This window comes from Arvicola amphibius, chromosome 2 (genome assembly GCF_903992535.2).
Source record: "Arvicola amphibius chromosome 2, mArvAmp1.2, whole genome shotgun sequence".
Lineage (NCBI taxonomy): Eukaryota > Metazoa > Chordata > Mammalia > Rodentia > Cricetidae > Arvicola > Arvicola amphibius.
In genome coordinates this window covers 65,164,273-65,191,999 of record NC_052048.2, presented here as the reverse complement: position 1 = coordinate 65,191,999, position 27,727 = coordinate 65,164,273, and the positions used below count along the sequence as shown (strand labels likewise).

The 27,727-nt window shown below is 48.5% G+C and overlaps 1 protein-coding gene, 1 non-coding gene and 1 pseudogene across 2 annotated transcripts in view; 2 read left to right on the top strand and 1 right to left on the bottom strand.

Annotated features, from left to right (window-relative positions):
- Hk2 (hexokinase 2) overlaps positions 1-27,727 on the bottom strand; it is a 51,301-nt gene that overhangs the window by 3,697 nt on the left and 19,877 nt on the right. The window contains exons 3-16 of the mRNA XM_038318775.2: positions 18,088-18,236; positions 13,925-14,044; positions 13,104-13,199; positions 12,488-12,587; positions 11,985-12,168; positions 8,147-8,302; positions 6,848-7,081; positions 5,652-5,956; positions 4,438-4,586; positions 4,049-4,168; positions 2,098-2,193; positions 1,582-1,681; positions 1,302-1,485; positions 177-332 (exon numbers count right to left, since the gene is read on the bottom strand). Of these exons, the coding sequence (XP_038174703.1) occupies positions 177-332; positions 1,302-1,485; positions 1,582-1,681; positions 2,098-2,193; positions 4,049-4,168; positions 4,438-4,586; positions 5,652-5,956; positions 6,848-7,081; positions 8,147-8,302; positions 11,985-12,168; positions 12,488-12,587; positions 13,104-13,199; positions 13,925-14,044; positions 18,088-18,236 (2,149 nt within the window). The remainder of the gene's footprint in view (positions 1-176; positions 333-1,301; positions 1,486-1,581; positions 1,682-2,097; positions 2,194-4,048; positions 4,169-4,437; positions 4,587-5,651; positions 5,957-6,847; positions 7,082-8,146; positions 8,303-11,984; positions 12,169-12,487; positions 12,588-13,103; positions 13,200-13,924; positions 14,045-18,087; positions 18,237-27,727) is intronic.
- LOC119806785 lies at positions 23,357-24,002 on the top strand (annotated as a pseudogene).
- On the top strand, positions 25,368-25,481 carry LOC119808574. Its single transcript, XR_005284497.1, has one exon. It is a non-coding gene; the product is annotated as a small nucleolar RNA SNORA42/SNORA80 family (small nucleolar RNA).

Genomic DNA, 27,727 nt, shown 5'->3' with positions numbered 1-27,727 from the left:
ATGTCCAGCATGGTTCTTTGGGGAAGTGTCAGTCGGGAAGGGGTCACTCACTGTAAGCAGACCAATGTGAGCCACATCGTGACCTCACAAGAGCTGGGGAAACCTGTGAGCCTGACCATTCATGAGGGGAAAAACAAGCACATGGCTCTACCTTCTTCCCAAGCCCCCATTCTTACCTCTCAATCTGAGACAGGAACTTGGTTTCAAAGATTCCCCTCGTCTTGAGGCGCTCTGAGATGCGGCCGCGGAAGAGCAACCCTCTCTTAGTGAAATCAATGAGGATGTTGCGCACAATCTCGCCCAGGTACATGCCGCTGATCATCTTCTCGAATCTGCAGTGTGACAGTGCCCACAGAAGTCAGAAGCGGGCAAACGTGTCCAGGCAAAAAAGAAAGTAGGGAGTTGGCAAACTCCTCTTGCGGCAAAAGAACAGCTCCTGAGTCGTATGAGCAACATCCAGGAATCTTTTCAAACATTCACCAAACTCACCACATGATGGTTAACAGCTCCTTAGGAAGAAACACACTCACAAACCCAACACCACTTTCAGGATTGGGGGAGGGTGGCTGAGTCTTCATCCTTAATTCCATTGGACAACTTACTTGCTTTCCCTTGGACCTCAAATAACCGGTGTCAACACACACTTTTGGAGCCAGCCACGAATATGACTACGCACAATGCCTTTTTAAAAAGCTAAAGCCCAAGGGTCAATGACGACACTATTGCTGCCCTATCTCATTTGGTAGCCTGCTTCCTTCATTAATGGTGCTTGCCTGGCTTGCAGAGGTATTTTAGTCTGAGCCCTCTAACTTAGACTAATCATTTGCAAAGCATTGTCTAAAGGACCAAGATCTTTGACTAATTCAGTCTGGTGACACTGTAGATGGCATCTTCCTAATGGGAAGAGCGGCAGATCTTAGGTCTCAGCTCAGCTCTAAGCCTCCACATTGCATGAGGCTCTGTAATACTGGGGATGCTCGTCCATTCTGACAATAGAGGCACTAGATGTTGAGTAGCCGGAGAAAGGCTTCCTTCCTGTCAAAGCCACGCCAACACCACTTCTTCACCCTGGGAGCTATAAGAGCTGCCAGTTCCCTCTGGCTTTCCTCAGTCTCAGACCTAGCTTCCAGTGCACTCTCCTAGACCTTGTTGGTGTCTTTAAGAAGCTCTTTGAAGGAGAAACCCACTAAGGTCCTCAAGACAATAAGTGTCTGGGGATGGGGAGGATGCCATGGTGGAGAGAGCCCAGCCAACCAAGGTCTCATTCAGGATGTATGTTCCCAACACAGGTGAGTGCTTACCTCTGCTTGCCAGGGTTGAGAGAGAGCTCATCCACAGCAACATCAAATTCTGTGCGGAAGTCATCCAGGCAGCCATTGTCCCCAAAGGCCCCCCACTCCATGTTGACGCACATCCGTCCCTCTTCTCCATCCACCAGCTCCACATTGCGCATCTCTTCCATGTAGCAGGCATTGCTTCCAGTGCCTGTCAATCAGAGGGCACCGGTCCTCCCTCAGCATCAGCCTTCCATCCACCCGAGATCATGCATCCCCATTTGGGAAGGAGAATCGGTGTCCTTACCAACGATGAGGCCAACTTCACAGTGGGGGTCTTCATAGCCACAGGTCATCATGGTCCCAACTGTGTCATTCACGACAGCAACCACATCCAGGTCAAACTCCTGATGGCAGAAGCAGATGTCTGTCTAGTCAACAAATTCCAATATCCTCTGCTTAGGCACTTACACACACACACACACACACACACACACACACACACACCTGCTTGCTCCTCTCTGCTCTCCCCATTCAATTTCACTTTTCCTCAAAGCCTTACAGCAGCACCTGCCACTGGATCATAGGCTTCTGTTTATAGAGTAAGACTATTGTAGTCAGCGCTGAGTCCCCACGCCCAGTAGTTAATCAACCATTGCTGAGCGATGAAGCCAATTTCCCTCCAATAAAGTAATAGCATGTGATATTGCCCTGACTCTGAATACAGCAGCCACCTTGGGCACTGGGGGACCAACACATCAGGATCTGCACTATGTCTCTTATAGGGGTACCAATGCATTAGGACTTGTACTATGGCTCCCACCTCTCGCCGGTGAATTGCTTCTTTCAGCAACGTGACCACATCCTCGCCCTCACAGCCAGATGCCTTGAAGCCTTTTGTCCACTTGAGAAGGATGCTCTGGAAGAAAGCAAACAAACAAACAATAAATAACGCACAGGTACACAAAGGGGGACATCAGAAAGGGGATACTGGTCATTCCTGGATTACCCACAAATGATCTTGCGCTTGTACCTAAGGTACCGACTTGGTTGTATCATTTAATTCTCACCACCGCTTCTGCGTACGTCTTAATTTCCAGACTTAGTGAACAGTGAGCTGGGGAGCAGCATAGGGAGAGAAGCCACCAGGCTCCCCAGAGTCTGTACAGACCCATAGACAGAGAAAGAACAGGATGGGGAGAGAGGGAATGAGTGCTTCTGTTCATGTCTGTGTGCACAAAGCTGTGCTGGTGGCAGGCGTATGGAGGCCGGGGGCCGATATCTGACGTCTTCCTCATTTGCTGTCCACCTTATTGTATTCAGGGACCTGTCATTAATCCTGGAACCCACTAATTCAGTTAGATTGGCTGGTCAAGGAGTGCCCAGCTCTGCCTGGCTCTGCTTCCCCATGGCTGGGGTGACAGGCACATTATAGCACCCAGCTTTTATATGGGTGCTGGAGATATGCACTCAGATCCTCATTCTTACAAGGCAAGCACTGTACCATCTGAGCCATCTCCCAGCCCCTTAGAGCCCCTTTAATGTGCCCTTCATTGTGTGGGGGCCATCTGAACATATTGGCTTTGTACATGGGAGAAAGGTTTGTTCCCTATTGCTCTTGATACTGTAGCCGCCAGCACAAACCAGCACCCTCTAATCCCTCTCCCAAAAGGCTGGAACCATGGCCATCCACACGCACGGTGTCCCCAAGCCTCGCTCATGGATGTGCCCATCACTTGCGTATTCTTTTTTTTTTTTTTTTTTTTTTGGTTTTTCGAGACAGGGCTTCTCTGCAGCTTTTTTTTTTTTAGAGCCTGTCCTGGAACTAGCTCTTGTAGACCAGGCTGGCCTCGAACTCACAGAGATCCGCCTGCCTCTGCCTCCCGAGTGCTGGGATTAAAGGCGTGCGCCACCACCGCCCGGCTCACTTAATAAACCTGGATGTGTCATCCTGTGATCAGAGCCTAAGAGATTCAGAACAAAACAGCCCAGTGAAGGCCCGGCTTCACCCCCACACAGACAAAGGCGTGTTTGTCTCCTCTACCCATCTCTCATCTACTGGTGAGTTTTGTGCCTCTGGCAAAAGTGTTCATAACCTCATTTCAGATGGTCATTACAATAAGACAACGCTGGGCTTCAACAGCCAGGGAGACTTGCCCAAAGTCAGTGGTGAATAAATGTGGCCAGAGATCTCCGGGTCTCCAGGTCTCCTTAACGTCTACTGAAGCCTCATCCAAAAAGTGATGTCATCAGAGCCAATGGCCACAGCTGGCTCCTGCTTTGTGTACTCTTTATTTTTATAGTTCTAGACTTAATACTCAGACCTCAGAAAGAGACAGGAAAATTCAGTAAGTTCCTGATAGGAACAGTCCACAGTGTCAGGTTCCCCTGATAAATGCACAGATTGCACATGTGTTGGCATGAAAAGGTGGTGTCTACCTAGGTGCACGAGGACCTGAGTTTGATATCCAGTACCCATGTAAAAACCTGGGAATGTGGGGACTGAGGAATCTCTAGGTTTGGTGTCTAGACAGCCTTGCAAAATTAGTGAGCTCCAGGCTAATGAGAGACCTTGTCTCAAAAACAAGGTGGATACCCCTACTTGAACATACACGTGGCACCCCAACACACACAAATAAATTAAATTTTAAAATACGAGTTCCCACTAAGGTCCCTAACCAAGGTCACTCATACCCTCTTTCCCCCTTCGAAAAGCAACTCTCCCCACTGTAAATTGAAGCCCACAGGAGAGCCCTCCCGGAAGGCAGCACTACCTGGTCCAGGCTGTTCTGCTGGCAGGGGAAGGAGAAGGTGAAGCCCAGAGGCAGAGACACGCCTTTCATGCCCATGTACTCAAGGAAGTCCGCGATGCACTGGACAATGTGGTCAAAGAGCTGTAGGAAGAACGGGCATTGAGGGAAGGACCGGGGCCAGAGGGGGATGCCCCAAACATTTGACCCAGGAGAAATGCAAGCTCAGGCATCACCTGAGGAGCAACTCTGCCAGGGCCCTGAACCCTTGAGCCCTGCCCAAGCCAGCAGAGAAAGGCAGGGGTGGGGGGGTGTCTTTGAAGTTGGGAAGGCCACTGGATCCTCCCAGAAGTTCATGACCTCCCCTCCTCCCCGGCATGTCATCTCCTTTTCTCTCCTGTCCCAAGCCTCACCTCTTCCCCAGTGCCATGCATGACATCCTGTGGGATGGAGTAGATCTTGTTATGCATCTCCACGCCCTTCCGCTTCCCGTTCCGCACGCGCACCAGCAGGACCCGGAAATTTGTTCCTCCAAGATCCAAAGCCAGAAAGTCTCCTTTCTCTGAAAAATCAACCCAGGGTGGTAATGAGTTGCGGTTGACAGAGTCAGAGTTTACACACCTGCCCTTTGTTAGGAAAATGGAGCGTGAGCGCCACCTAGCAGTTAAGGAAGGAAGAGCCTCAGGACCAGAAGTCAGATCTTTAGAACATCAGGTATGCCAATACAGTATGCTTAAAACTGTCAGATGTACCATCTGAACCAAGACAAATGCTACAGAAGGCACGATTCTGGAAGAGAGAAGGAACAGCCCAGGGACTCTTTCAAAGGAAACTGAAGTCAGGCAGTGTGGCAAGCCTGCAATCTCAGCATTGGGGACGTGGAGGCAGGAGGATCAGACATTCAAGGCCATCCTCAGCTACACTGTGAGTTTAAAGTCAATATTGGGCCATACAAACCCGAGGCAACCCAAACCATTTTGTTCCCCCATATAGATGATCTTGAAGATATGACTGAATGGGACAAGGCCACATCGCTAGGAGGTGACCAGCAACCAAACCTTAGTTTCTTCCTCTGGAGCCTATGCCAACTATGAAAGACCACCATGGATCAGAAAGTTCTTGTGGGGCCAGGTAGGAAATACGTATAGACCCCAACTAACACAGTGTTTGAGAGCTGACTCTTGATCCCAGATCCCTAGGTCTGAATGTCGCTGACACTGATCGTATAAACCTGAGCAAGGTTCTTAACTTCTCTCAGCTGCAGATCTCTGCCAAACAGGAGATTTTTAACAAAATTGGTCCGAGTGTTGGCTACACCAATAATCCTAGCATACATATTCAAGGTCACATCAAGCCACACGGGACCCACGCCAAAAAGCAAAACAAATGGGGCCCGAGAGATAATTTCAGAGCAGATATTTTTCTTGCAGGTCACGAGTTCATTCCCTAGCACCCACATCACAGCTGCCTGCAACCCCACCTCGAGAGGACTGGACACCCTCTCATGGACTCAACCAGCTTATGGGTACTAACAGGCATGAAACTTTACATGAATCTTTTTTAAATGATGAATGTCGGCAGCAAAACAAACCCCACCAGGCGAGCTGAGGGCACCCGTGCTGTGTACCTGTACCATCCGGGGTGGCGCACACATAAGTGGGCAGCATCTTCACAGGGGCTACCGCATGTGTGTCCTTGCTCAGACCTTGCTCCATTTCCACCTTCATCCTCCTTTTGACCTCCAGCAGCTGCTCGCGGCTCAGCTTCAGAGCCTCCAGGGTCTTCTGGCGGGCACGGTGTTGGTCAGCCAGCCGGTAGGCCACAGCTGTCACCATAGCTGCACCTTTGCCGCTGCCATCCTCAGACCGGAGGAAGCGAACGTCACAGTCGGGCACCAGCCTCCTCACTGCCTTGTGAAGACGCTTGGCAAAACTGCAGGGGCACACAGAGTAAGAGACAGGTGTCCATGGTTACAGTGGTACAAACGGTTGCAGAGTAGCTTCCGCCTCTGCCCAGAGCCAGTGCCCCGTGTCCATGTCTCCCCTCTCCATTCTTCCATCTTACTGTGTAAGAGCTGAGATGCAATTGTGACTGTCCTAGCTGGTTCTTCTAAGGCTACTACCCCCTGTATGCAGTCACACGAGACCCGCTTTCTCATGGAACACGTCACAGCTCCTCTGCTTAGCAGATGGAGCCATCCTCTGCTAGGGCAGTCTACTAGAATCAAGTGTTTCCTATGCTGCTCCTGGAGGTTCATCCAATGCCTAGGGAATACCCAACAGGAACGGTTGGTACTGCATGTCTTTAATCCCAGTATTCAGGAGGATCTCTGTGAGTTCAAGGCCAGCCTGGTCTATAGAGCTAGTTCCAGGACAGGCTCCAAAGCTACAGAGAAACCTTGCTTGAAAAAACAAAACCAAAAGATGGAGGCAGCTGAGGATGATGTCTCGCTGGCAACGTGCTTGCCTACAATGCACGGAGCACTCAACCCGATGCTACACAGAGGTAGCACAAGCCTGTAATCTGAGAACTTGGGAGGTAAAGAAAAGAGGATCAGAAATTTAAGCTCGTCCATGGCCACATACTGAGGTCAATCTAGAGCTATATGACAGCCTATCTCAAAACAGCAAACACTAGAGAGTAGAAGAGGAGACAAGATAAGCCAAGGACTCAGCAGCCAGGACCTCTGGACAGAGGGCAAATCACCAGCTGCCTTCAGAAATCAACCCTACCCAGACCGACAATACCCACTGGGGAACACAGAGCTGGCTCATGGAGCCTCCAGCGGGCTCCATTGCTCCCACGCCCAGGCTGCTCACTCACTGGGGATGTTTCTTGTAGACAGAGCCATCAACACCGATGGTGGAGCGAAGTCGCTCCTCGCCCTTGTTCTCTTTGATGCGCCACAGTACTGCAGCCAGGGTGGCTGCACACAGGCTGGCCGAGCGTGTGGACACAATCTGGCAGATTCGTTGTGTGGCCACGCAGTCCTCCTGCAACGGACTCAGACCCAGACGCACCAGGATCTGGTAGGCCTTCTGTACTCCATCCTTATCACTAGGAAACAGATAATAGGGTGTGAGATAGGGTGTCTAACTTGCGGTGACCAGTGGGAGGGGCTGTGGGCTGGCTGTGTATCTATGGGAATCTGTCCTGGTTAGCCTTAACAGTCATCTGAGGACAGCCTCAGTCGAGGAGCTGCCTGGATCAGGTTGGCCTGTGGACACGTCTGTAGGGGACTATTTTGATTGTCAATTGCTGGAGGGCTCAGCCCACTGTGGGTGGTACCATTCTTAGGCTAGGCTGAAAAAGGAAGCTAGCTGAGCCACAGGACAAGTCAGCAGTGTTTCTATTCAAGTTCCTGCTTGGGTTCCAACTGACTTCCTTCAGTGACGACCGTGACCCGAAAGTATAAGCCAAACCAACCCTTTCCTCTCCAAGTTTGGTCAGAATGTGTCATCGCAGCAAAAAAGAAAACAGTAGCATCCAAAGACCACATTTTTTCCTATTGTAAAACTGGGTCAGCATAGAATGTTCTTTTGAGATTGGCCCTTGAGAGATGAAATGTTCAAACTCAAGCAAAGGAATAGGAGGCAGATGCAGGGATCCTCTTGGATCGCCCAGAGCAGCATCCCAAGTCCCTTGGTAGTGCCATTCTCAAATTAGCAGGAGCAGAGAAGAGTAAATGAAGTCGTAGGGCCACCCAAAAACACTTGTATGGACCCCCTGTGATCCTACTTCAGACCTTAAAAGCCTGGCTGAGGGGATACTCAGAGGGTAAAGTGCTTGCTTTGTAAGTATGAGGACCTGAGTTCAATCCCCACAACTCATGTAAAAGTCAGATAATTATGATGTGTCTCTGATTGCAGCACGGAGGAGAGGGAGACGGGGGAAACCTTGGGGGCTCCCTGGCCAATCAGCCTACCCTACTTGGTAAATTCTAGGCCAGTGAGAAAAATCTGTCTTAAAGATAGGCAGCCTGTAGAACATACAAAGTCCGACCTATGGCACGCACAGACACACACAGAGCTCAAAGCCACCCACTTATTTCTCCTCCACCCCAGTTCCCACCCAAATCACAGAGGCTGGGTGAGCAGAGAGGCAGAGGGCCCAGCAGCTTACTCTTCAATATCTGATACATCTTTGGTCTCGAAGGAGCCAGTGGTAAGGAGTTCCGGGCTGAGCTTCCCCTGGAACAACAGCTCTTCCTTAGCCATCTTCACCAGGATGAGTCTGACCAACTCCCCCATGTACATGCCGCTGATCATCTTCTCAAACCTGCAGAGACAGACCAGTGACGGCCCAGTAGCAGACGGACGCCAAGCCTCCTCCAGAGACAGACCAGTGACGGCCCAGTAACAGAGACACCATGCCTCCTCCAGAGGCAGACCAGTGACGGCCCAGTAACAGAGACACCACGCCTCCTCCAGAGGCAGACCAGTGACGGACGCCATGCCTCCTCCAGAGGCCGGCACACATGGACCTCAGCGTGCTTTAGAAGTTGGCGATTGCCGGGCGGTGGTGGCGCACGCCTTTAATCCCAGCACTCGGGAGGCAGAGGCAGGCGGATCTCTGAGTTCGAGGCCAGCCTGGTCTACAAGAGCTAGTTCCAGGTCAGGCTCTAGAAACTACAGGGAAACCCTGTCTCGAAAAACCAAAAAAAAAAAAAAAAAAAAAAAAGAAGTTGGCGATTGGGGATTCACTTAGACTTACAGAACACAGTGGTTCTGTAAGGAGACATAAGATACAGGACCGGCCAATCATCCATAAAAATGAGTAGCACCCCAAAGAAACATAGGGATTATGGAATATTCTAGAACAAAATCTGGGATAACTTTTCCCAGAGAGTGATTATTTAAAATCCAACTCAGAGCTAGGCATGGTGGGCCACACCCATAATGGGTAATGGGTAATGGGAGACGGAGGTAGGAGGGTCAGAAGTTCAAGGCCACACTAGGCTACAAGAGACCCCATCTCAAAAATCCAAAACATAACAACAACAAAAGTATTTACTCTATCCCACAACAAAACAAACAACAACAACAAAAACTTTTGTCGGTGGTACAGTTTCTGCTGTTACTGCTTTGCCTTTCTGAGACAGGGTCTCCAGGTGGGCCTCGAACCCAGGCAACTTCCCAAGTACTAGGATTACAGGTGCACTGCACTACACCAAGCAGGAAAATGCTCTTTTAAAACAAAACCTTAAAGCCAGTCATGGTGGCTCACAATGGTCACACTGAGGGGCTGGTTTGAGTTCACTGTAGGGTATGCAGCAAGTTTCAACCCAGCCTGGTAAGATGCTGTCTCAAGAAAAAAAAATAATAGTAACATTATTTTTTTTAAAACTAGCCTTATATAGAGCCCCAACAGAAAACTGAAGTAGCTCTAATTAGATCAGATCAGATCTAGGTCCAGATCTTCCCATCTACAGACACTGCCTTCCAAAGTTTGTGGACTCTCAAGAAAATGGGTGATAATAGCCTGGGCAGAGGTTGGGGCAAAGCTCCAGGGCAAACAGAGAGCTCAAGAATCTGGGGGTGAACCCTGAGAGCTTCTGGGGTACGAGAGACAAAGGAAGGCGTGACAACAGGAGAAATCAGCTCCGAAATCGAGTCCAGTAATTTGACTTCCCACCACTAGGTGTCACTGTTTTCTTTAGTGATTGTTTTTAGCCTAGGATCCTAGGATCACATGACAGAAGAAACCAAGCCTTGAGGATTATCTTTTTGGTAAAGAAAGGCCACTGATGTCTCAGAAAGGAAGCACAATGTGTACTAACCAGGAGGGGCCATACCCCAGCTGACACAGAGCAACACTTAGAAGTTGAAAGCCAGGTTTTCAAGCAGCAAGATGTGACTTGCTAAAGCAGGATAAAGCTAAAAAGAAAGCTGGCAGCTTGGCTTTAGACACCAACGACACATTTGGGAGACTGAGGCAAAGGCATCAAAAGTTTCAGGCTAGCCTAGGCTACACAGTGACACCCTGTCTCAAAAAGAAGAAAATTAGGCTAGAGAAACAATTCTATGGTTAACAGTGGATACTGCTCTCGGTGAAAATCTAAGATAGATTCCCAGCACCCATGACTGCATGTAATTCTAGTTTCAGGGGATCCCGCACTCTCTCTTCTGGCTTCTTCAGCTCAGGCATGTGGGCACACAGTGTGGTTAATATATGCAAAAAAAATCACTCACGCACATGAAATAAAAATCAATCTTAAAAAAAAAAAATCATGCCAGATAGTGAGTTCAAAGCCAGCTTGGGCTGCATCAGACTGTCTCAAAAATGAAAAACCCAAAGTTCCAACACGGGCCCCAGCCCGAGTAGCAGCCTGGCCTCAATTCAACACTGTAAAGTTCAAATGTCTACATCACACTTGTCAACCGATAGGGTACCACTCCTCCAGCAGTGCTCCTCACAACATGAGGTTGTCCAGCATGACTTAGGGCCCTCCCAGTCTTTGCCAGTCATCTATGGATAAGCCATACTATAGGTTACTTTATCTGTGGGCACTTCTGAAGACACAGAGCTCCTCAAGTGACAAGGGTGTGCCCCAAGAATGTAAGCAGGGACCGAGTTAGTGGCTTTTCAGCAAATAAACCTCTCAGCACCTACAACAGACACATCCAGAAATTCCTAAGAGTCCAAGTGTACAGACTGCCATTTCAACACGGAGAGAAACCTGTGACTTAAAGGCTAGCCACCTCTGCCCTGGTTCATAGAGTTGGGCTTTCTGGGCTTCCTTTCCAGATAGAGGTCAGAACTAACAGTTTTTCTAAAACACAGCACCAAGAAGACCACAAAGATGGTACATTGCTCAAAACGGTTTTGCAACCTCCTTTTAGCCCTTGCCACAGCCAACCCTGTTTCAAGATCTTCAACAGAAGTTTTAGCAAATTCAACAGCAAAATAAGGTTGTGTAAGAGTCAAAAGCAGGGCTGAAGAGACGGCTCAGCAGTTAAGAGCACCAGCTGCTTGCTCTTGCAGAGGACCCAGATTCGATTCCCAGCACCCACATGGTGGTAACTCTAGTTCCAGGGATCCAATGCCCTCTTCTGATCTCCTCCAGTCACCAAGTATGAATGTGGTACAATATACACACGCAGGCAAAACACTCACATACAAAACAAAATTAACACATCTTATACAGACTTTTAAAAAAAGTCAAAAGTAACAAAGTTCAAACTGGAGCATAAAGGACTCAGGATCTAAATATTGCACCTCCGATTTCCCCAGGACACAGCTGACCCAGAGGCCTAGTACGAATGAAGGCTGAAAGACCTGGCACTCTGAGCAAAAAAACCAAACAAACAAACAAACAAACAAACAAAAACACCAAAACCAACACCCAGGCAGCACAGGCAAGTGGGTGGGTTTGTGAATTTGTGGCCAGTTTGGGTCCACATAGACAGCCAAGGACCAAACAGTGAGAGACCATGTCTCAAACAAAACCAAATCAAGGTCAGGGATGTAGCCGGGTTGGTGGAGTATTTGCCTGGGTTCAATTCCCCGCATCAAATAAAGCAGGTGCTGCAGTCTTGTCCCCCAGGCATTGATGGGCCACAGGCCACAAACGGTGCCTTTAAAGGACTTCATCTCATAGTCGCTGTGCCTTTTCTCATGGGGCTCACTGTCTATAGGCAAAGGCAAGTACTTGGAACGTGACCTTCCAAAATGACCTTTCTGCTCAGCTCAGCACACCTCTGATCCCGACACAAGGCGGGCTGAGGTAGGGCTCTTGCTCATCAAGATTCGGTCTCGGAAAGAACCCAAGACAAAAAGGTGACCATCCTGAAGGGCAGCAGTGTGTTTTTATTGGGTGACTTATGATCTTGAACATCCCCATAACTGGTGTGTGCCACCCAACCCTTTGGGGACAATGCAAAAGCACAGGAACAACAATCCTTCCCTGTGGCGGTCCCCACACCCTACCCATACCCATCCACAGGAAGGCCCCACTTACAGCTGCTTCCCAGGGTTCAGTGAACCCATGTCGATTTCTCGGTCAAACTCGGTGCGGATGTCATTGAGCGTGCCATCGTCCCCGAAGGCCCCCCACTCCATGTTGATGCACATCCGTCCCTCGTCCCCTTCTACCATGTCGATGTGACGCATCTCCTCCATGTAGCAGGCATTACTGCCAGTACCTGGTCAAGGGAAGGACCTGTTCGTCCACTGCCTACACGCACTCTGGGCTCCCACCCACCTCCCTCCTCACCGCCGTTTGTCTGCCTAGGGGCTGAGATTCCTCACTGCAGCCTCCTGGGACAACGTAACACACAGACGGCCCAGGCCTCTGGTACGCTACACTGCTTAACTGCACAGGTCCTGGCTGGGCCCAAAGTAGCTGCACCATTATCTTTACAAAGTAGGAGAAAACGCCAGGGCTAAGAATTCCTTCCTCACCCTCAGTGCCCATCGCCACCCGCTGATTGGCACCAGCCTTCACACCAGGGGCTCACTCACCCACAATGAGACCAATCTCACAGTTCTGATCATCATAGCCACAGGTCATCATGGTCCCAACCGTGTCATTCACTACGGCCACGATGTCAATGTCAAAGTCCTGCAGAGGATCAAAGGAACTTCATCATCACAGGGGAGAGAGAGGCAGGAAGACGGAGAAAGCAAGATGCTCCATGCAGGTGTGTTACTAACTCAAACCATAGCCAAAGACGGTTAGAGGTAGAGATCTCCCCATCTGTCTTCAGTAAGGACAGCTTCCCAGACAGCAGCAAGGATCGAGTCCATCTTGTCTTGTCCCTCCTACGCACAACCAATAGATCTAGCCTGTCACCTCTCTGCTCCATTCCTCCCTCTTATCAGTCATGCTAACATTCCTTCTTGACAGAGTCCTCAGGTTAAGGATTGAAGGGTGTTTCTTGCACCAAGAGTTACTGTTCATCAAACAAATCTCAAAACCCCAAAGGCATACAAACGTCCCTGGGAAGCATGACAGGAATGCTCAACACTTATCCTTGAGTCCTACAAAACCATCTCGTGCTGAGTCCAAGGGCAGACGGAAAGATTCGGAGCGCAGCTGACAGAGCCGGCAGCCCGAGAGCTCCCACAAGCTACTCACCCCTCTGCGCCGGATAGCCTGCCGGATCAGATTCACCACATCTCTGCCTTCCACGCCGCTGGACTTGAACCCCTTGGTCCACGAGACCAAGAAACTCTAGAAGAAGACCAGAGAATGATCTCCCACAACTGAAACAGTGATAACAACACTCAGCAGAGCCCTCTGCACTTCAGGGCTAAAGCCATGGCTAAATCTGTACACCGTCTCCTGACTAGCCCGGGAAGGAGACTTGGCTCCCAAAAAACACCAGGAGAGGAGTGTGCATACACGAGTTTGTCGTGATTCCCTGTCTCTGAGCAGTGGAAAGAGGTGTCAAACAGGACACATAGCCCTCACATTTCTGATCCTCCTGAGGGCTGGGATTATAGCATGCACTACTGTGGCCAGTTTATGCCGTTCTGGAGATGGCACCCAGGGCACTGTGTGTGCAAAGCAAGCATTCTACCAGGTGAGCGCATCCCCAGCCTCCCAGGTGTCTTTATTTCACCCATAGGTCTTTCTCATGGCCCTTAGATGATCCAAAGAGATCTTAATTTTTCATTACTGCTAACCTGGACAGGATACGGATACCACAAAGTATGTCCTGGGGTGTAGAGGAGGGGAACAGAACACCCCGTCTTTCGTATGGCATCACCGTCCTCTGCACCGACACATAAACGCATACCCACAGGTTCCCAGAAGGACCAAAGTCTCAATACTGAGAGCTCATATGCAAAATGCCTCAGCGCCACTGCCACCACAGCTGCAGAGGGCTCAGGAGTCCTCCCCCGCCCTCGCAACCCCAAGCCCGATGCCACTGCAAGCATCTCAGCCTGCCATACCTCGTCTAGTTTCGTCTGGTGGCAGGGGAACGAAAAGGTGAAACCCAGGGGAAGCTTCTTCGCTTTGATTTGTAGCTTGTCCATGAAGTTGGCCAGGCACTCGGCAATGTGGTCAAACAGCTGAGGACACAAACAGGAAGTGAGCAGGGAAGCAGGATAACACAGGGAAAGAGACTTGGTGTGGCGGTTTTACACTGATTGCCAACTTGACGGAATCTGGTGTGACCTAGAAGACAAACCTCTAAGCATGCCTGTGAGGGTGTTTCTGAATTAGGTTCAGGTGGGAAAATCTACCCCGAACATGGTGGCACCCTTACAACAGGCTGGGGTCCTGGATTAAATAAAAAGGAATAATTGAGCTGAGCACCTATATCCATCTCTCTGCTTCCTGACTATGGACACAATGTGACCAGGCTCCTGCCTCCATCTTCCTGATCAAGACAGACTGTATCCTAACCCCGAGGCAAAATAAACCCGGACTTTCTAATGTAACTTGTTATAGTAACAAACTACTAGAACTTAAGCCATCATCTGCTCTCTGGTTAAAGGATATGACATCTGTACTCAGTCAACGTGTGCACAAAGGTATAATACTAATTAGTTAGTGCTCATCAGATGGAGTCTTCCACTGAAGGCTTTTATGTGACTCTCAGTCAGAAGAGCCCATAAGTCAGGGGAAGTAGCAATCAGAAACTCCACACACATATTCCCCGAGGACAGAGCATCCCCTGCTGGCCATCATGGAAGTCCAACTTATCTTCCCAGAATAGAATGCCAATCTCACTGCCAAGAAGTGCCTTGGCACCCCTGACTCTTGATGGAGGAGGGACAGAATACTTTCTGTTGGCTCTTGATGAACCAACTCAACAAAAATAAGAAACCTTCATATTTTTTCTCTGTAACAGAAAACTAATTCCTTGGGTGCAATTCAAAGAAGTTATTTTTGGTTTTGTTACTTATCTTATTCTAATTTATTTTTTATCTGTGTATAGATGTATGTTTGTCTGCCTGGGAGGCCAGAAGAGAGTGATCCCTTAGAACTAGGGTTACAGGGGTTGTCGGGGGCCTGCTGTGGATTCTGGGGTCCACACTCTTGTTCCCTGATAAAGCAGCAATGGCTCTTAACCACTAAGTCATTACCAAGAGCCCCTATGCTTGTTTTCTGGTTTCAAAATGAAAGCCAGGGCAGTGAGAGCACTGAGCGGGGCCTGCACATCACTGAGCCTCGCAGAGCTGTGCTCCTGACAAGTCAGGCCTCTAGCAGCCTAGAGCTCACCACCAAGGAGGCCCCTTCTCACCCACTCAGAAGAGAAGCTAGTAACTCTCCAGATGTTGAGAGACCGAGGCCAGGAGCCATGTGGTGTAAAAAGGAAGCAGAAGCCAAAGAGGCTGAACAGACTCCAAGGGCCAAGAGGCCAGGTGGCAAAAAATCTAAAAGCCAAGGAAGCAAAGTCGGGAGAATGAGGACACGCATGTTCCATCCTAGCAGGAAGCAAAGGGGCTGGTCACATGGCTCAGAGAGCTAAGGCACTTGGCACTCAGCATGTGGCCTGAGTTCAATCCCTGGGACCCACATGATGGAGAGAAAGCGGAACTACCCTGTGATATCCTTCAGCCTTCACACACCCCTCTGGGAGACCAAGCCACAAGTTCACTGTGGAATCCTGAAGCAGATTTCCACATTTCCACCGAAAGGGATGGGAGTTAAAAGGCCATTGGCTCCCTGATGTCTGGGGTGATGAGCAGGTGTGGAGTCAGGAAGGAAGCCAGCCTAATCTAGGAGGAGTCGGCCCTCACTGAACTCCCACGTGGATCCTGTCCATCTGTCTCATCCTGCACAAGGGTAATCACAGCTGATGCTGAACTTTGAACCTCCAATCTAAGGCAAGCACACAAAGCTCTGTCACCAAGAGGGTCATCGGCAAAGACAGGCCATCTTCCCTTGAGCTAGCTTAAAGTTTAATATACAGATAGGGCTAAGAGAGAGAGAGAGAGAGAGAGAGAGCAGCAAGCTCTGCCCATGCTGAAACAAATATGGGGCATATTAAACACATTCATAGAACCCTATTCCCGATGCACTTTTTCCCAATGCTGAAGACAGAACTAAGACCTCGTGCATGCTGTGTGTGTGCTCAGCCACAGCTCCAGCCCCAGCCTTTAGAGAATCTTTATCCAAAGAGAAGTCATAGAAAAATCAAGCAATCTTGGGGATTGGAGGGGCCTTTATCTGGGATGGGGAGCAAGATGTCTGCCCAGTTCCCAGCCCCCAGCCCTGACCACTGTTCTGCCTTTCCTACAAAAAGCAAGAAAAGGTCCCTGCACTCAGGGGGCTGAGACAGGAGAATGGAGAATTTTGGGGCCAGCCCAGGCTCCCTCTGGAGAGCCTGTCATTAGGTTAAACTAAATCCGGCTTGTCAGTCACATAAGTTTGCCATGCTTCAGGTGACTCATGGCTTTGCAATAGGGCAAGCAAATCTGCTGCAAAAAGTTCTGAGTCGGTGTCAAGATCAAACACCTACAGGCTTTCTAGAAGGAAAAGGAGACGATTGCTCCCTTGAACTGGAAGACTAACTCTCTTCCTGCTGTCTGAGGGTCAGGATAGGATGCTGGCAAAGTCAACACTTTGCTGCCATAAAAAAGCTCAAAGGGCACAAGACCGCCAGCCTGTGCTCCAAGCTTCTCCTTCTTCTTATTGACAGAGGACCAGCTCACTCCTCTTCCCAAGAGCTACACCTCATAAACCCCAATGGGGTGTGGCAGAAGGCTGAGGAGGAAGGGTTATCAAGATTGCTCTGAACGGGAAGTCAGAAGACAGGTGACACCCTGGACAGGTAGATTCAGTTATTTGATTCCCACAAACTGTCCTGTGATCTTTACATAACACACCCACAATAAATAAATACAGCTAAAAAGAAAAAAAAAGAATAGAAATGATCTTCTTTATGCCTTCTAACTCAGTAATTTGAGTTTTTTTATTAGATATCATATTTTAATTATTTTCATTTGGAAACAATGTCACACTATATATAGCCCAGACTGGCTTTGAATTCTCAATCCTCCAGGCTCAGCTTCTCGAAGCTAGGATTACAGCTGAGTACCTGGCTCTGCCTGTCTGAGAGATTTCAAAGTCAGTTTTAACTTCTTGGATCCTGAAACAGATTCTTTCTAGGTTGACAGACACAGTGCAACCGCCACCTCGCGTCCCAAGCCCTAGTCAGGCTCCTGGGAGGAAAGCTGCCAGGACCATAGGGTACCTGGACACCTCGTGTGGTTAAAGAGTAAGTAGCCATCTGTGGAGATGGGATAATCGTCCAGCTCATTGTTAGGACATTGAAAGTCTTTCTCACACCACAGCCAAACTTCTGGTACAGTATTTGACTTTGTCTTATTTGGTTCTCAAATATTTATCATCTGGGAGCAGGGCCCAGAATGAGAGACAGGCAATATGAAGAAAAGATGATCACATTCTTCATGAAGGGGAACAACACCATTGCTGGTCAGAGACTAAGGCCAGGAAGGAAATGTGAAAAAGAGAAAAACTCCCATGGAGAAACAGCAAACACCAGTGTGCCCGCCACTTGTGACACTAGCCACACCCCTGCCCTCAGAGCAGCCGCATGACCTAACTATTACCCCACCATTTCTCTCTACAGACTTGGGCACCGTAAGGTGTTATCATTTGCCCAGAATCACACACACAGCAAAGCTGTCCCAATACAGGACCTGATCTGTTAAGCAAACACCCTGCCACTATGGAGGCAGTGTTCTTCCTGATACCACAAAACAGCCACAAGACACCCTCAGCAGAACCAAAATGCCCACAATCCCAAGTATCCAGCTGCCAAAGGATGCAGGCTGAGCCTCAGATCCATGCCCAGAGACAAAGGGTCTGAAAATATCTCCTCGCTTCCTCAGCTCTCCATGAGCACACCTTCCCCAGGAATGGTCTGGTTGGGGGAAGAAGCCCAATTAGCCAGTTGAGGGGCCCACCTCTCCCAGCCAAGTGCCCCCTGGGCACAGAACATGACAGGGATAGTCAGGGCTCTCACCACGGAAAACCTTACAGCTGGAACAGTATCCAGTACTGTCCTGTGGCGGGAGAAGGTGCAGGGTGTCCCACAGGTATTGGTAGCTCAGCTGCTGTCCCAATAGGAAGACTGTACCTGGGTTCCGCTGCCCCTCATGATGTCCTCAGGGATGGCATAGATCTGGTTCTCCATCTCCACCCTCTGGAGGCCATTGTCTGTCACCCTTACTCGAAGCACACGGAAGTTGGTTCCTCCAAGGTCCAGAGCCAGGAACTCTCCATGTTCTGTAGACAAAGGAGCGGCCACTGTCAATATGGGGAAAGCAAACGGCCTCCAGGAGACCAGTCAAGACTTCAACTCTCGAGTCCTCCATTAACATGGCTGAGGGCGGTCAATTGGTTCACTTTTTCCAGACACATCTGTCTCTTTCTTTCTTTGAGACAGTCTCATAGAGTAATCCAGGCTTGCCTCCAGAGCCCTAGGATTATGGGCATGTCCCATCATACCCAGTTTCATGCGCTCTCTCTCTCTCTCTCTCTCTCTCTCTCTCTCTCTCTCTCTCTCTCTCTCTCTCTCTCTCCCTCCCTCCCTCTCTCTGTCTCTGTCTGCCTGCCTGCCTGCCTGCCTGCCTTCCTTTCCCAAGACAGGGTTTTTCTGTATAGCTTTGGAGCCTGTCCTGGAACTCACTCTGTAGACCAGGCTGGCCTCGAACTCACAGACATCTGCCTGCCTCTGCCTCCTGAGAGCTAGTATTAAAGGCGTGCACCACCACCACCCGGTTATGTTTGGCTTTCTTTATGATAAGATTTTTTTATTACTTTGCAATACACATGAACCATGAAACAATTTCATATTCCTGCTTGCCTGGTTGGCTTGTCAATGACTTAAAACTGGAGTTGTTTGAGAAGAACAACCTCCATTGAGAAAACAGATTGGCCTGTAGGCTTTATCCCACCAGGCACTAGCAGTAGGGAGAGGAAGCACCCCAGAGCAGGTCAATGACACAGGCAGCTGCTGGGAGGCACAGGGCAGTGAGCACAGCATGGAAGTGCAGAAGAGGTCTGGAGGCCGCAGGAGAACCAGACAGAGAGTGCTCACCCCACTGTAGCCTCTCCTGGCCACCTGCCTCACCTTCTCTGCAGGGATAGGGTTTGTTCTCGGTGGGGGGCGCTCTGTCCACCCCCTCCTCATGGCCTCGGATGACTTTTCTAGACACTCGAGTACTGAACCACCACCAGCCATGGGGCCTCAGCCAGAGTCTAGGAAACACTATGTGGTGGTTGTCAGGGGGATGAAAGAGAAAATCAAGGGTGAGCTGCCTCATCAGCACTTTGAGGTCTGGGATACACACGATCCGCTGAATCAGTGACCGTGGGGGACGGTTGGTTATGAAGACCGGCCCAGCTGGATTCAGCCCAGCATGGCTCCATCAGGAATGTGATTCAGCTGTATTTTCTGATGGACTAAAGAGGGACACTCACCATTCTTTCAGAATACACCCCTCTCCTCTCCCCTCCCCTCTTCTCTCCTCAGTACATGCTCCTCACACACTCGTGACCAAGGACTGGATCCTCTTTCAGTTCAGAACGTGAAGCAGTGACTCCAGAAACCACATGATGACCCCAAAGGGCAACAGAAGGACCCAATCTCTGTATGGCTCATGACCATTCCCCACAGTGCAGAGATTAAGTGACAAACTTTATACATGGTGACCAGGATTCACGAATTCTGGTTCAGCAGTGGCCTGGGTACTGCATGGGGCCCTCTGGGCATGCTCCTCACCTATAGAACTCACAGCTTATAGTGCTGACTTCCCACAGCGCTGGTGAGGTTTTGATGAAATACGGACTAGGTTATATATGAATGTATGGACACACAGATAGCCATCGGGAAAGTGCCAGGGTCCTTGTCATCCTTCATTATCATTCCTTGGTCTGAAAGTTTTCTCCTAACTCTTCTTGGTCACTCTGAATACTAGTTATAGCTCAAGCTCTACCTCCACTGGGATCCTTCCAAGACATTCCAGCATCCCAGAATAGCGTTCATGGGAGCACGTGACAGGCTGTGAATGTGAAGGGCAAACACATCAGTGGGACTATGGTAGGGAAGGAGAAAGGTTCTGATGCAAGGAAACACACCAAAAGCAGGTTTCCTAGCCCAGTATGGTGATATACTCCCGTAAACCCAATACATAAGAGGTGGGAACCAGAGTTAGTCTTAGCTACGTGAAACACAATTAATAAAAACTCAGTCAGAAATTGGGGTTCAGCATGAAGATCCAAAAAGCAAAGCAGCCTGTTACTGGCTCTTACCTCGACCTCAGTCCAAAATAGCGATCCTGCCTCCAGGAGTCTCAGAATGAGATTGTGTATCGTTGTGGCTACAGGGATTAAAGGTGTGTGGTGTTATCATAATCTGGTCTGTAAGGCTGACCAGTGGGGCTGTTTTACTCTCAGAACTTCAGGCAGTCTTTATTTATTAAAATACATTTGAAATGCCACTTCAGGTACAAACTGAGCTTCAGTCCAATGGGGGAAGAGATTCCTTAAGAAATCATAACCAGGGTTGAAGAGATGGCTTGTGGGTTAAGACAGAGCACTGATCTTCCAGAAAACCTGCGGTTGGCTCCCAGCACCCACATTGGGTTGCTCCCCACCATCGAAAGCTTCTGTTCTAAAGAATCAGACACCCTCTTCTAGTATCCACAGGCACTGCGTTTATACGGTGCACAGGCATACAACATACATACATACATACGAATAAAAATAAATTTTAAGACAGGCATAGTGATGCAGAACTTTAATCTGGAGGCAGGCAGATCTCTTGTGAGTTTGAGGACTGCTTGGTCTAAATAGTGCACTCTGGGACAGGATTACAAAGACTCTATCTCAAAATAAAAAAAATAAAATAAAAATTTAAATAATGCATAATAAAATACACTTTTAAAAAAACTATTAGCAAAAAACCCCAACAGGATCTCCAGAGAATACCAAGTAACTGCAGTTGGTTTCTGAGGCGACTTAGTGGGCACAACACTACCTCACGCTGAATTCGTTCACTAATGGCTCACACTTCTTTAGAAAGACGTTTGACTGGCAACTACAAGAGCTTTATGAGATCTGATCCGGTGACTTCTCATGCTGTTAAGCAAGCTGTTATCACTGGATCTTAACTTTCACTTTTTTTAAGAAAAAAAAAAAAGAGATCTGATGAGTTGGCTTACTGGGTAAAGGTGACTGCCACCAAGCCAGATAGCCCGAGTTTGATTCCTGGAAGCCACATGACGGAAAGAGATGACGCATTCCTGCAAGCTCTCCTCTGACCTCCATATTCACTCTGTGGCACTTGCACACACACGTGCATTCCAGCACACACAGGTGCACACACAAACCAAACAAACAAATAAGTGTAATAAAACATTGAATATGCTGGGAGTAGTTAGTGGCAGATGCCTTTGATCACAGCCAATATTCAGGTCCAGAGCTGCCTAGCCAAAGGGTTTTTCGACAATGAGTAACAAGGCTACTTACTGGAAAGCTATAAACCCTCAAATAGGGAATTCTTCACTTACAATGCCAAGAGTATAAAACCTGGAGGCAACAGCACCCCCGAGCTGGGCTGTGTGTCAGGAAGCGATGCCTCTAAAATTGAGTCATTTGGTTAAGGTCACAAAAGGGTGAAAGAGAAGGTAGGGTTTGGTGCCAAGGCTTCCAGCTCTAAAACCCGTGCCTGTTCTTCAGGCCCACACCCTCCTCTTCCGTGACTCTCATTCCTGGAAGCCATCGAGTAGCCAGAAAGAGAAACAAGGATTCCGCCATCTCTACCAGGAGCCCAGCTGATCCGCTGGAGGCTAGATCTTCCATACTGAGTGGAGGGATGAAGGCAAGCGAGGCGGTGAAGAGCGGTAGGCCCTTCCCTACAGCAGGACCTGCGGAAGCTGGCTGATGCACAAAGTAAACCGGTACTCTCTTGTACCATACCAAGACCCTGTACCCACCTCACAGGACGCTCTAGGCCTCTCTGAGGAAGATGCTCTTCGTTTTTGTTTTTGTTTGTTTTGTTTTAATTATGTACACAGTGTTCTGCTTGCATGTTTGCCTGCAGGCCAGAAGAGGGCATCAGATCTCATTACAGATGGTTGTGAGGCACCATGTGGATGCTAGGAATTGAACTCAGGACCTCTGGAAGAACAACCAGTGTGCTTAATCTCCAGCCCAATGTTCTTCATTTAAAAACACCCACACACATAATACATAAAATATAAATCAGAAAATAGCTCCACCCACAGAGCAGGTACTGGCGACAGAGGGAAGGGTGGTGCCACCTCCATCCAATTGCCCGGTGGGAGAAGGGCGAAGCTGCTCCCTCCAGCCTCTCATTCACTGACTCACTTCCCAGCCCACACAACCAGCAGCCCACTTTCAGTTTGAGTCTTATCAGATCCATAAGGTCAATGAGATAAAGGGTTCCAGCTTCTCCGGGGAACTCACCTGTCACCGGGAAGTCCAGGCACTGAAATGGCAGTTGACTAGCCATCTGAAACAGGTAGTCGATGTCACCTTAGGTACCATGACATCCATAATTGATTTGGGCCATTCATCATTCCAGGGTTGTTTAAAAATTTCTACCAGGTGACCTCGTACCCAATGACGTCTGGGTTCTTGATTTGTTTGTGCTTTGTTTTATTTTGTTTTTAAGGTTGAGGGACAGGGGCCAGTTGAATGTTCCAGCAGGGTCTATTTTCAACCATTAGGTACTTGCCACTAATTAAAATAGATCGCCACCTGCTTCTCCCATCAGGCACACGCCACAGAAGGGCCAGTCAGAGCTCTTTAAGAGTGCCTTGCAATAAAAAGGCGGTTGGCTTCATGTTTCGAAGCCGTAGTGTCCTGGGTCAGGACTGGGACTGGAGCGTGGCTCCTAAGCCCCAACAGCAGGCAATTAAAAATGGTGGATTCTGGGAGCCCCTTCTAAACAAGGGGTATCCCACCCAGTTCTCATGGTTCTAGGCATGCTTCAAAGTGGCAAGGCCTGCCTGTAGCAAGGGTGAGGGAGAGACCAGATAGTAGATCACCTCCTCCCCATCTCCAGCTTTATTTCTTCTCACTGTTTCTGTTTCTTCTGTGGGTTTTTGCACCATAAGATTTCATTCAATTAAATTTAGAACTGTGATACATTCTTCAAAAATAGAGGCGGGGTCATTTAATGAAATATTTGCTTTGGTTTTGTTTTACATATATTTATGTATGTATGTGGATGTATGTACGTATGTATGTATGTAGATGTAGCCTTTAGAAAACAACTCTCGGCAGTACATTGAGCTCCATAGAGACAGCGCCGGGGCAAGCGAGAGCCGGATGGGCACTGGGCGACTCTGTGCCTCGTGGACGAAAATCAACTAAACATGGGCAAAGGAGATCCTAAGAAGCCGAGAGGCAAAATGTCCACGTATGCATTCTTTGTGCAAACTTGCCGGGAGGAACACAAGAAGAAGCACCCGGATGCTTCTGTCAACTTCTCAGAGTTCTCTAAGAAGTGCTCAGAAAGGTAGAAGACCATGTCTGCTAAAGAAAAGGGGAAATTTGAAGACATGGCCAAGGCTGACAAGGCTCGTTATGAAAGAGAAATGAAAACCTACATCCCTCCCCAAAGGGGAGACCAAAAAGAAGTTCAAGGACCCCAATGCACCCAAGAGGCCTCCTTCGGCCTTCTTCTTGTTCTGTTCTGAGTATCGCCCCCAAATCAAAGGAGAGCACCCTGGCTTATCCATTGGTGATGCTGCAAAGAACCCGGGAGAGATGTGGAACTACACCGCTGCACATGACAAGCAGCCCTACGAAAAGACGGCTGCCAAGCTGAAGGAGAAGTACGAACAGGATATCGCTGCCTACAGAGCTAAAGGAAAACCCAATGCAGCGAAGAAGGGGGCAGTCAAGGCAGAAAAGAGCAAGAAAAAGAAGGAAGAGGAAGATGAGGAGGAGGACGAAGAGGATGAAGAGGAGGAGGAGGAAGAGGAAGATGAAGATGAGGAAGATGATGATGATGAATAAGTTGGTTCTAGCGCAGTTTTTTTTCTTGTCTATAAAGCATTTAACCTCCCCCCCGTACACAACTCACTCCTTTTAAAGAAAAAAATTGAAATGTAAGGCTGTGTAAGATTTGTTTTTAAACTGTACAGTGTCTTTTTTTTGTATAGTTAACACACTTCCGAATGTGTCTTTAGATAGCCCTGTCCTGGTGGTATTTTCAATAGCCACTAACCTTGCCTGGTACAGTCTGGGGTTGTAAATTGGCATGGAAATTTAAAGCAGGTTCTTGTTGGTGCACAGCACAAATTAGTTATATATGGGGACGGTAGTTTTTTGGGTTTTTTTTTTGTTTTTGTTTTCGTTTTTTTTTTCATCTTCAGTTGTCTCTGATGCAGCTTATACGAAGATAATTGTTGTTCTGTATACCACTCTGTAATTGCAAAAAAAATTGCAGCTGTTTTGTTGACATTCTGAATGCTTCTAAGTAAATACATTTTTTTTATTAACAAAAAAAAAAAAAAAGAAAAAAGAAAACAAGTCTCTGTCACCTCCTTCACCACGCTGGGCCCTGGAACCAAGCTCGGGTTGTTGAGTTACCTTTACCCACCGAGCCACTCGCTGGCCTTTGTTTTGAGTTTGGTTATATGAGGCCTCACTCTGTAGCCTAGGCTGGCCTCAAAACCACGCACCTGCTTCGGCACCTCCCCTAAGTCCCAGAGTGCTGTGATTACAGTATGAACCACCGTACCCAGCTGAAAGTCACTACTTTAGTGGTGGCGGGTGGTCACTCAGGCCCCCGTTCTGCACTGGACCCTGCCCACCTTCAATAGTCTGTTCCTAGACACCTCCCCTTCTCTCTGTCACCGGTGTGGGGCAGTGGACAGTCATTAAAAGGCATCAATCTTATGTTTTTGACTTTTCACTTTACTAAAATGGCTGGTCAGTAACGTGTATATCACGTGTATGATTAAAACTTATTTTGAAAGTTAAAACACAAAAACCTGGAGGTTAGAGAGATGACTCAGAGGTTAAGGGCATGCACTGTTCTTCCAAAGGCCTTGAGTTTGGTTCCCAGCATCCACACACAATTTAACTTCAGTTCTGGGCAATTGGACATCCTCTTGTGGCCTCCCAGGGCACCGACTCACGTCACACTCTAAAGATATATATAATTTAAAATAAATAGAAGGGACAGGAGTCGTGGCACATGCCTTTAATCCCAGTACTCAAGAGGCAGAGGCAGATCTCTGTGAGTTCAAGACCAGCCTGGTCTGCATAGCATATTCCAGGCCGGCCAGGGTTACTTGGTCTTAAAAATAAACACAAAATGAGAGAGAGAGAGAGAGAGAGAGAGAGAGAGAGAGAGAGAGAGAGAGAGAGAGAGAGAGATAGAGAGAGAGAGAGAAAACGTGTGTCTCATGTTAGAGCAAACTGTGCCTTCTAACCATTGCCCCGCCCCTGTGCCTATAGGCTGCTGGCACTGAAGCGGGTTACACAGTGGAGGAAAAAAACCCTGAATCTATCATGAGTCTGTGGATCAAGCAATTCCCTAATAACAGTGAGCACTGAAGACAGCTCTTCAGAGCTCCACAGTTGTTCTGACTGGAACCCAGCCTCTGACTGCAAGCCAAACAGGAGAAAGGGTAATGTATAGACGAGCAATTCTGCCCATACAAGGACACCTTTCAGGCACAGGCAACAAGACTTAGTATGAAGCTTCCAGATGGAGAAAATGGGTGAGCACCTGTGAAGTTCATGGCATGGCTAGGCGTCAGCATGTCAGGACATGGGTCTGGTATAACTATATAATGCCAAAATATTGTCATGGCGAAAGCAGTTACAGCAGAGCTCATCCTGGGCTGCCAGGATCTCGCAAATGGCATTGTCAAAGAGTTCCCAAACAGGTCAATTGTGCATTCACAATTTTGAGTAGCACTGCAGAGGATGGGCCTACAGAGTGCATGCAGCCCAGCCAAGCAGCAGCGGGGGCGGCGTTCTAGGGCATTGGACTACCCAGTGTAGACAGGTAATGTGATTAAGTGTGAAGCTGGGAAACCCAGACGACTGGATTGCATTGGCTTCACTAAACACAGGACCATTCCTGGCCACCGTGCCAGAAGCATCTAGCCATGAACTTCCAAGGTCCCTCACTCGGTCCCCAAGTAGACATCTACATCAGTTTCTGAACCAGCCTTATAACAAATTCTCCCAGAAAGGGACCTGTCCCAGCCTGTCCTACCGTACAACACCAGCGGCCTCTGGGGACTGCTATACACGGGCTATATATGGCCCTATCTAAAAAAAGACAACAAAAAAATCAATATACAACAAATGAGCAGGTGTTTGACCCAGTACCCAACATATGTAAATGCCACCCACTATACAGACGCTATCAGCACAATCTTTGCTTAGATTGGCGGCACCACAGAGACCCACTTATTAACTGGCTTGTGCGCTTGCTGTTGACTCAGGCCTCCACGGCATGGATGTTGGTATAATACACAGCAACCAAGATAAGGGGCTCCAGCAGCTTCCACGCAGCCTATCACCAAGCCGGTCTCCCCTTATCGCGCCTGTGCTTGCATTATATGGCCCGGTATCACTCTCTAATTGTCTCATCTGCGTAAGCTTTATCTCCCCGAGGACAATATTCACTCTTCAAAGGCAGGACATGGGAGCGTGGCACACCATTGCCTCACAGATGAAGGGACCCTGGAGAGGACTTTGTGGATCCAGCTGAACCGGGATTCCCAAAAGAAGAATGAAGGCACTGTTGTGCTAGGCGTGTGGGAGGTACACGGAGAATAAAGCGTGTCATTGGGGGTGTGCTTCAGGGCTGGGCATTGGCGCTGAGTTGGCCGCTGAGCTGGCCGAGCGGAAATCCCAAGGCTACCACCTGCTTGCTATGGCATTATTTTTCCCCTGCAAATCAACTTTCCTTTTCTGGAGTACCTATCACTGAGGCTCTGAGAGAGCCTTATCACGGGACTATCTGCTATCTGGTACGCACAGTACAGTTTCTGTCTCAGTGACTTCAGGATGGATGTGACCGTACCTCATGCAAGAATGCTTTGAAGCATTTGAGTTTTATTTGTATCCAATGACTAGGGGGTTATGTGTCTTCTGGCAACACATTATGTTGTGAGCTCTGTATGTAGGCAGGCTCATTTACATAAAGTAAATGTTATGCACTGTTCCTTCAGGCAAAGATACATTTTCAATATGGTGGCATTATAAACAACACGGCTAGGAACACGGGAGCTCAAGGAATAGAGTCGAGCTGTCCTATACACCACTTGTCACCTGCCTGTCATACCACCTAAACCACCAGCACAATCTTATTTCAAAAGCTTTAGAGTTGAGCACTTGCTAACCACACAGACCACACACACACACACACACACACACACACATCTGGTAACTCTGGCCTATTCATGTTTGATTCCTGGTGTGAACTTGGGCAAATTATTTGATCATCCAAACCTCATAATCCAAAAACGAGGATAAAAGTCTCTTTTAGGCACTGGTGAGATGGCTCTGACGGTAAAGGTACTTGTTGCCAAGCGTGACAGCCTAAGTTCCATCCCCAGAACCTATATGGTAGGAAAGAACCTTCTTCAGCAAGTTGTCCTCGATACTCACTCAAGTGCCCCCCCCCACACTAAATAAACATACATGAAAATAATTAAATAAAAAACATACCACATAGACTTTTTGTTTAAGTAAACGAATTGGAGTTAGAGAGG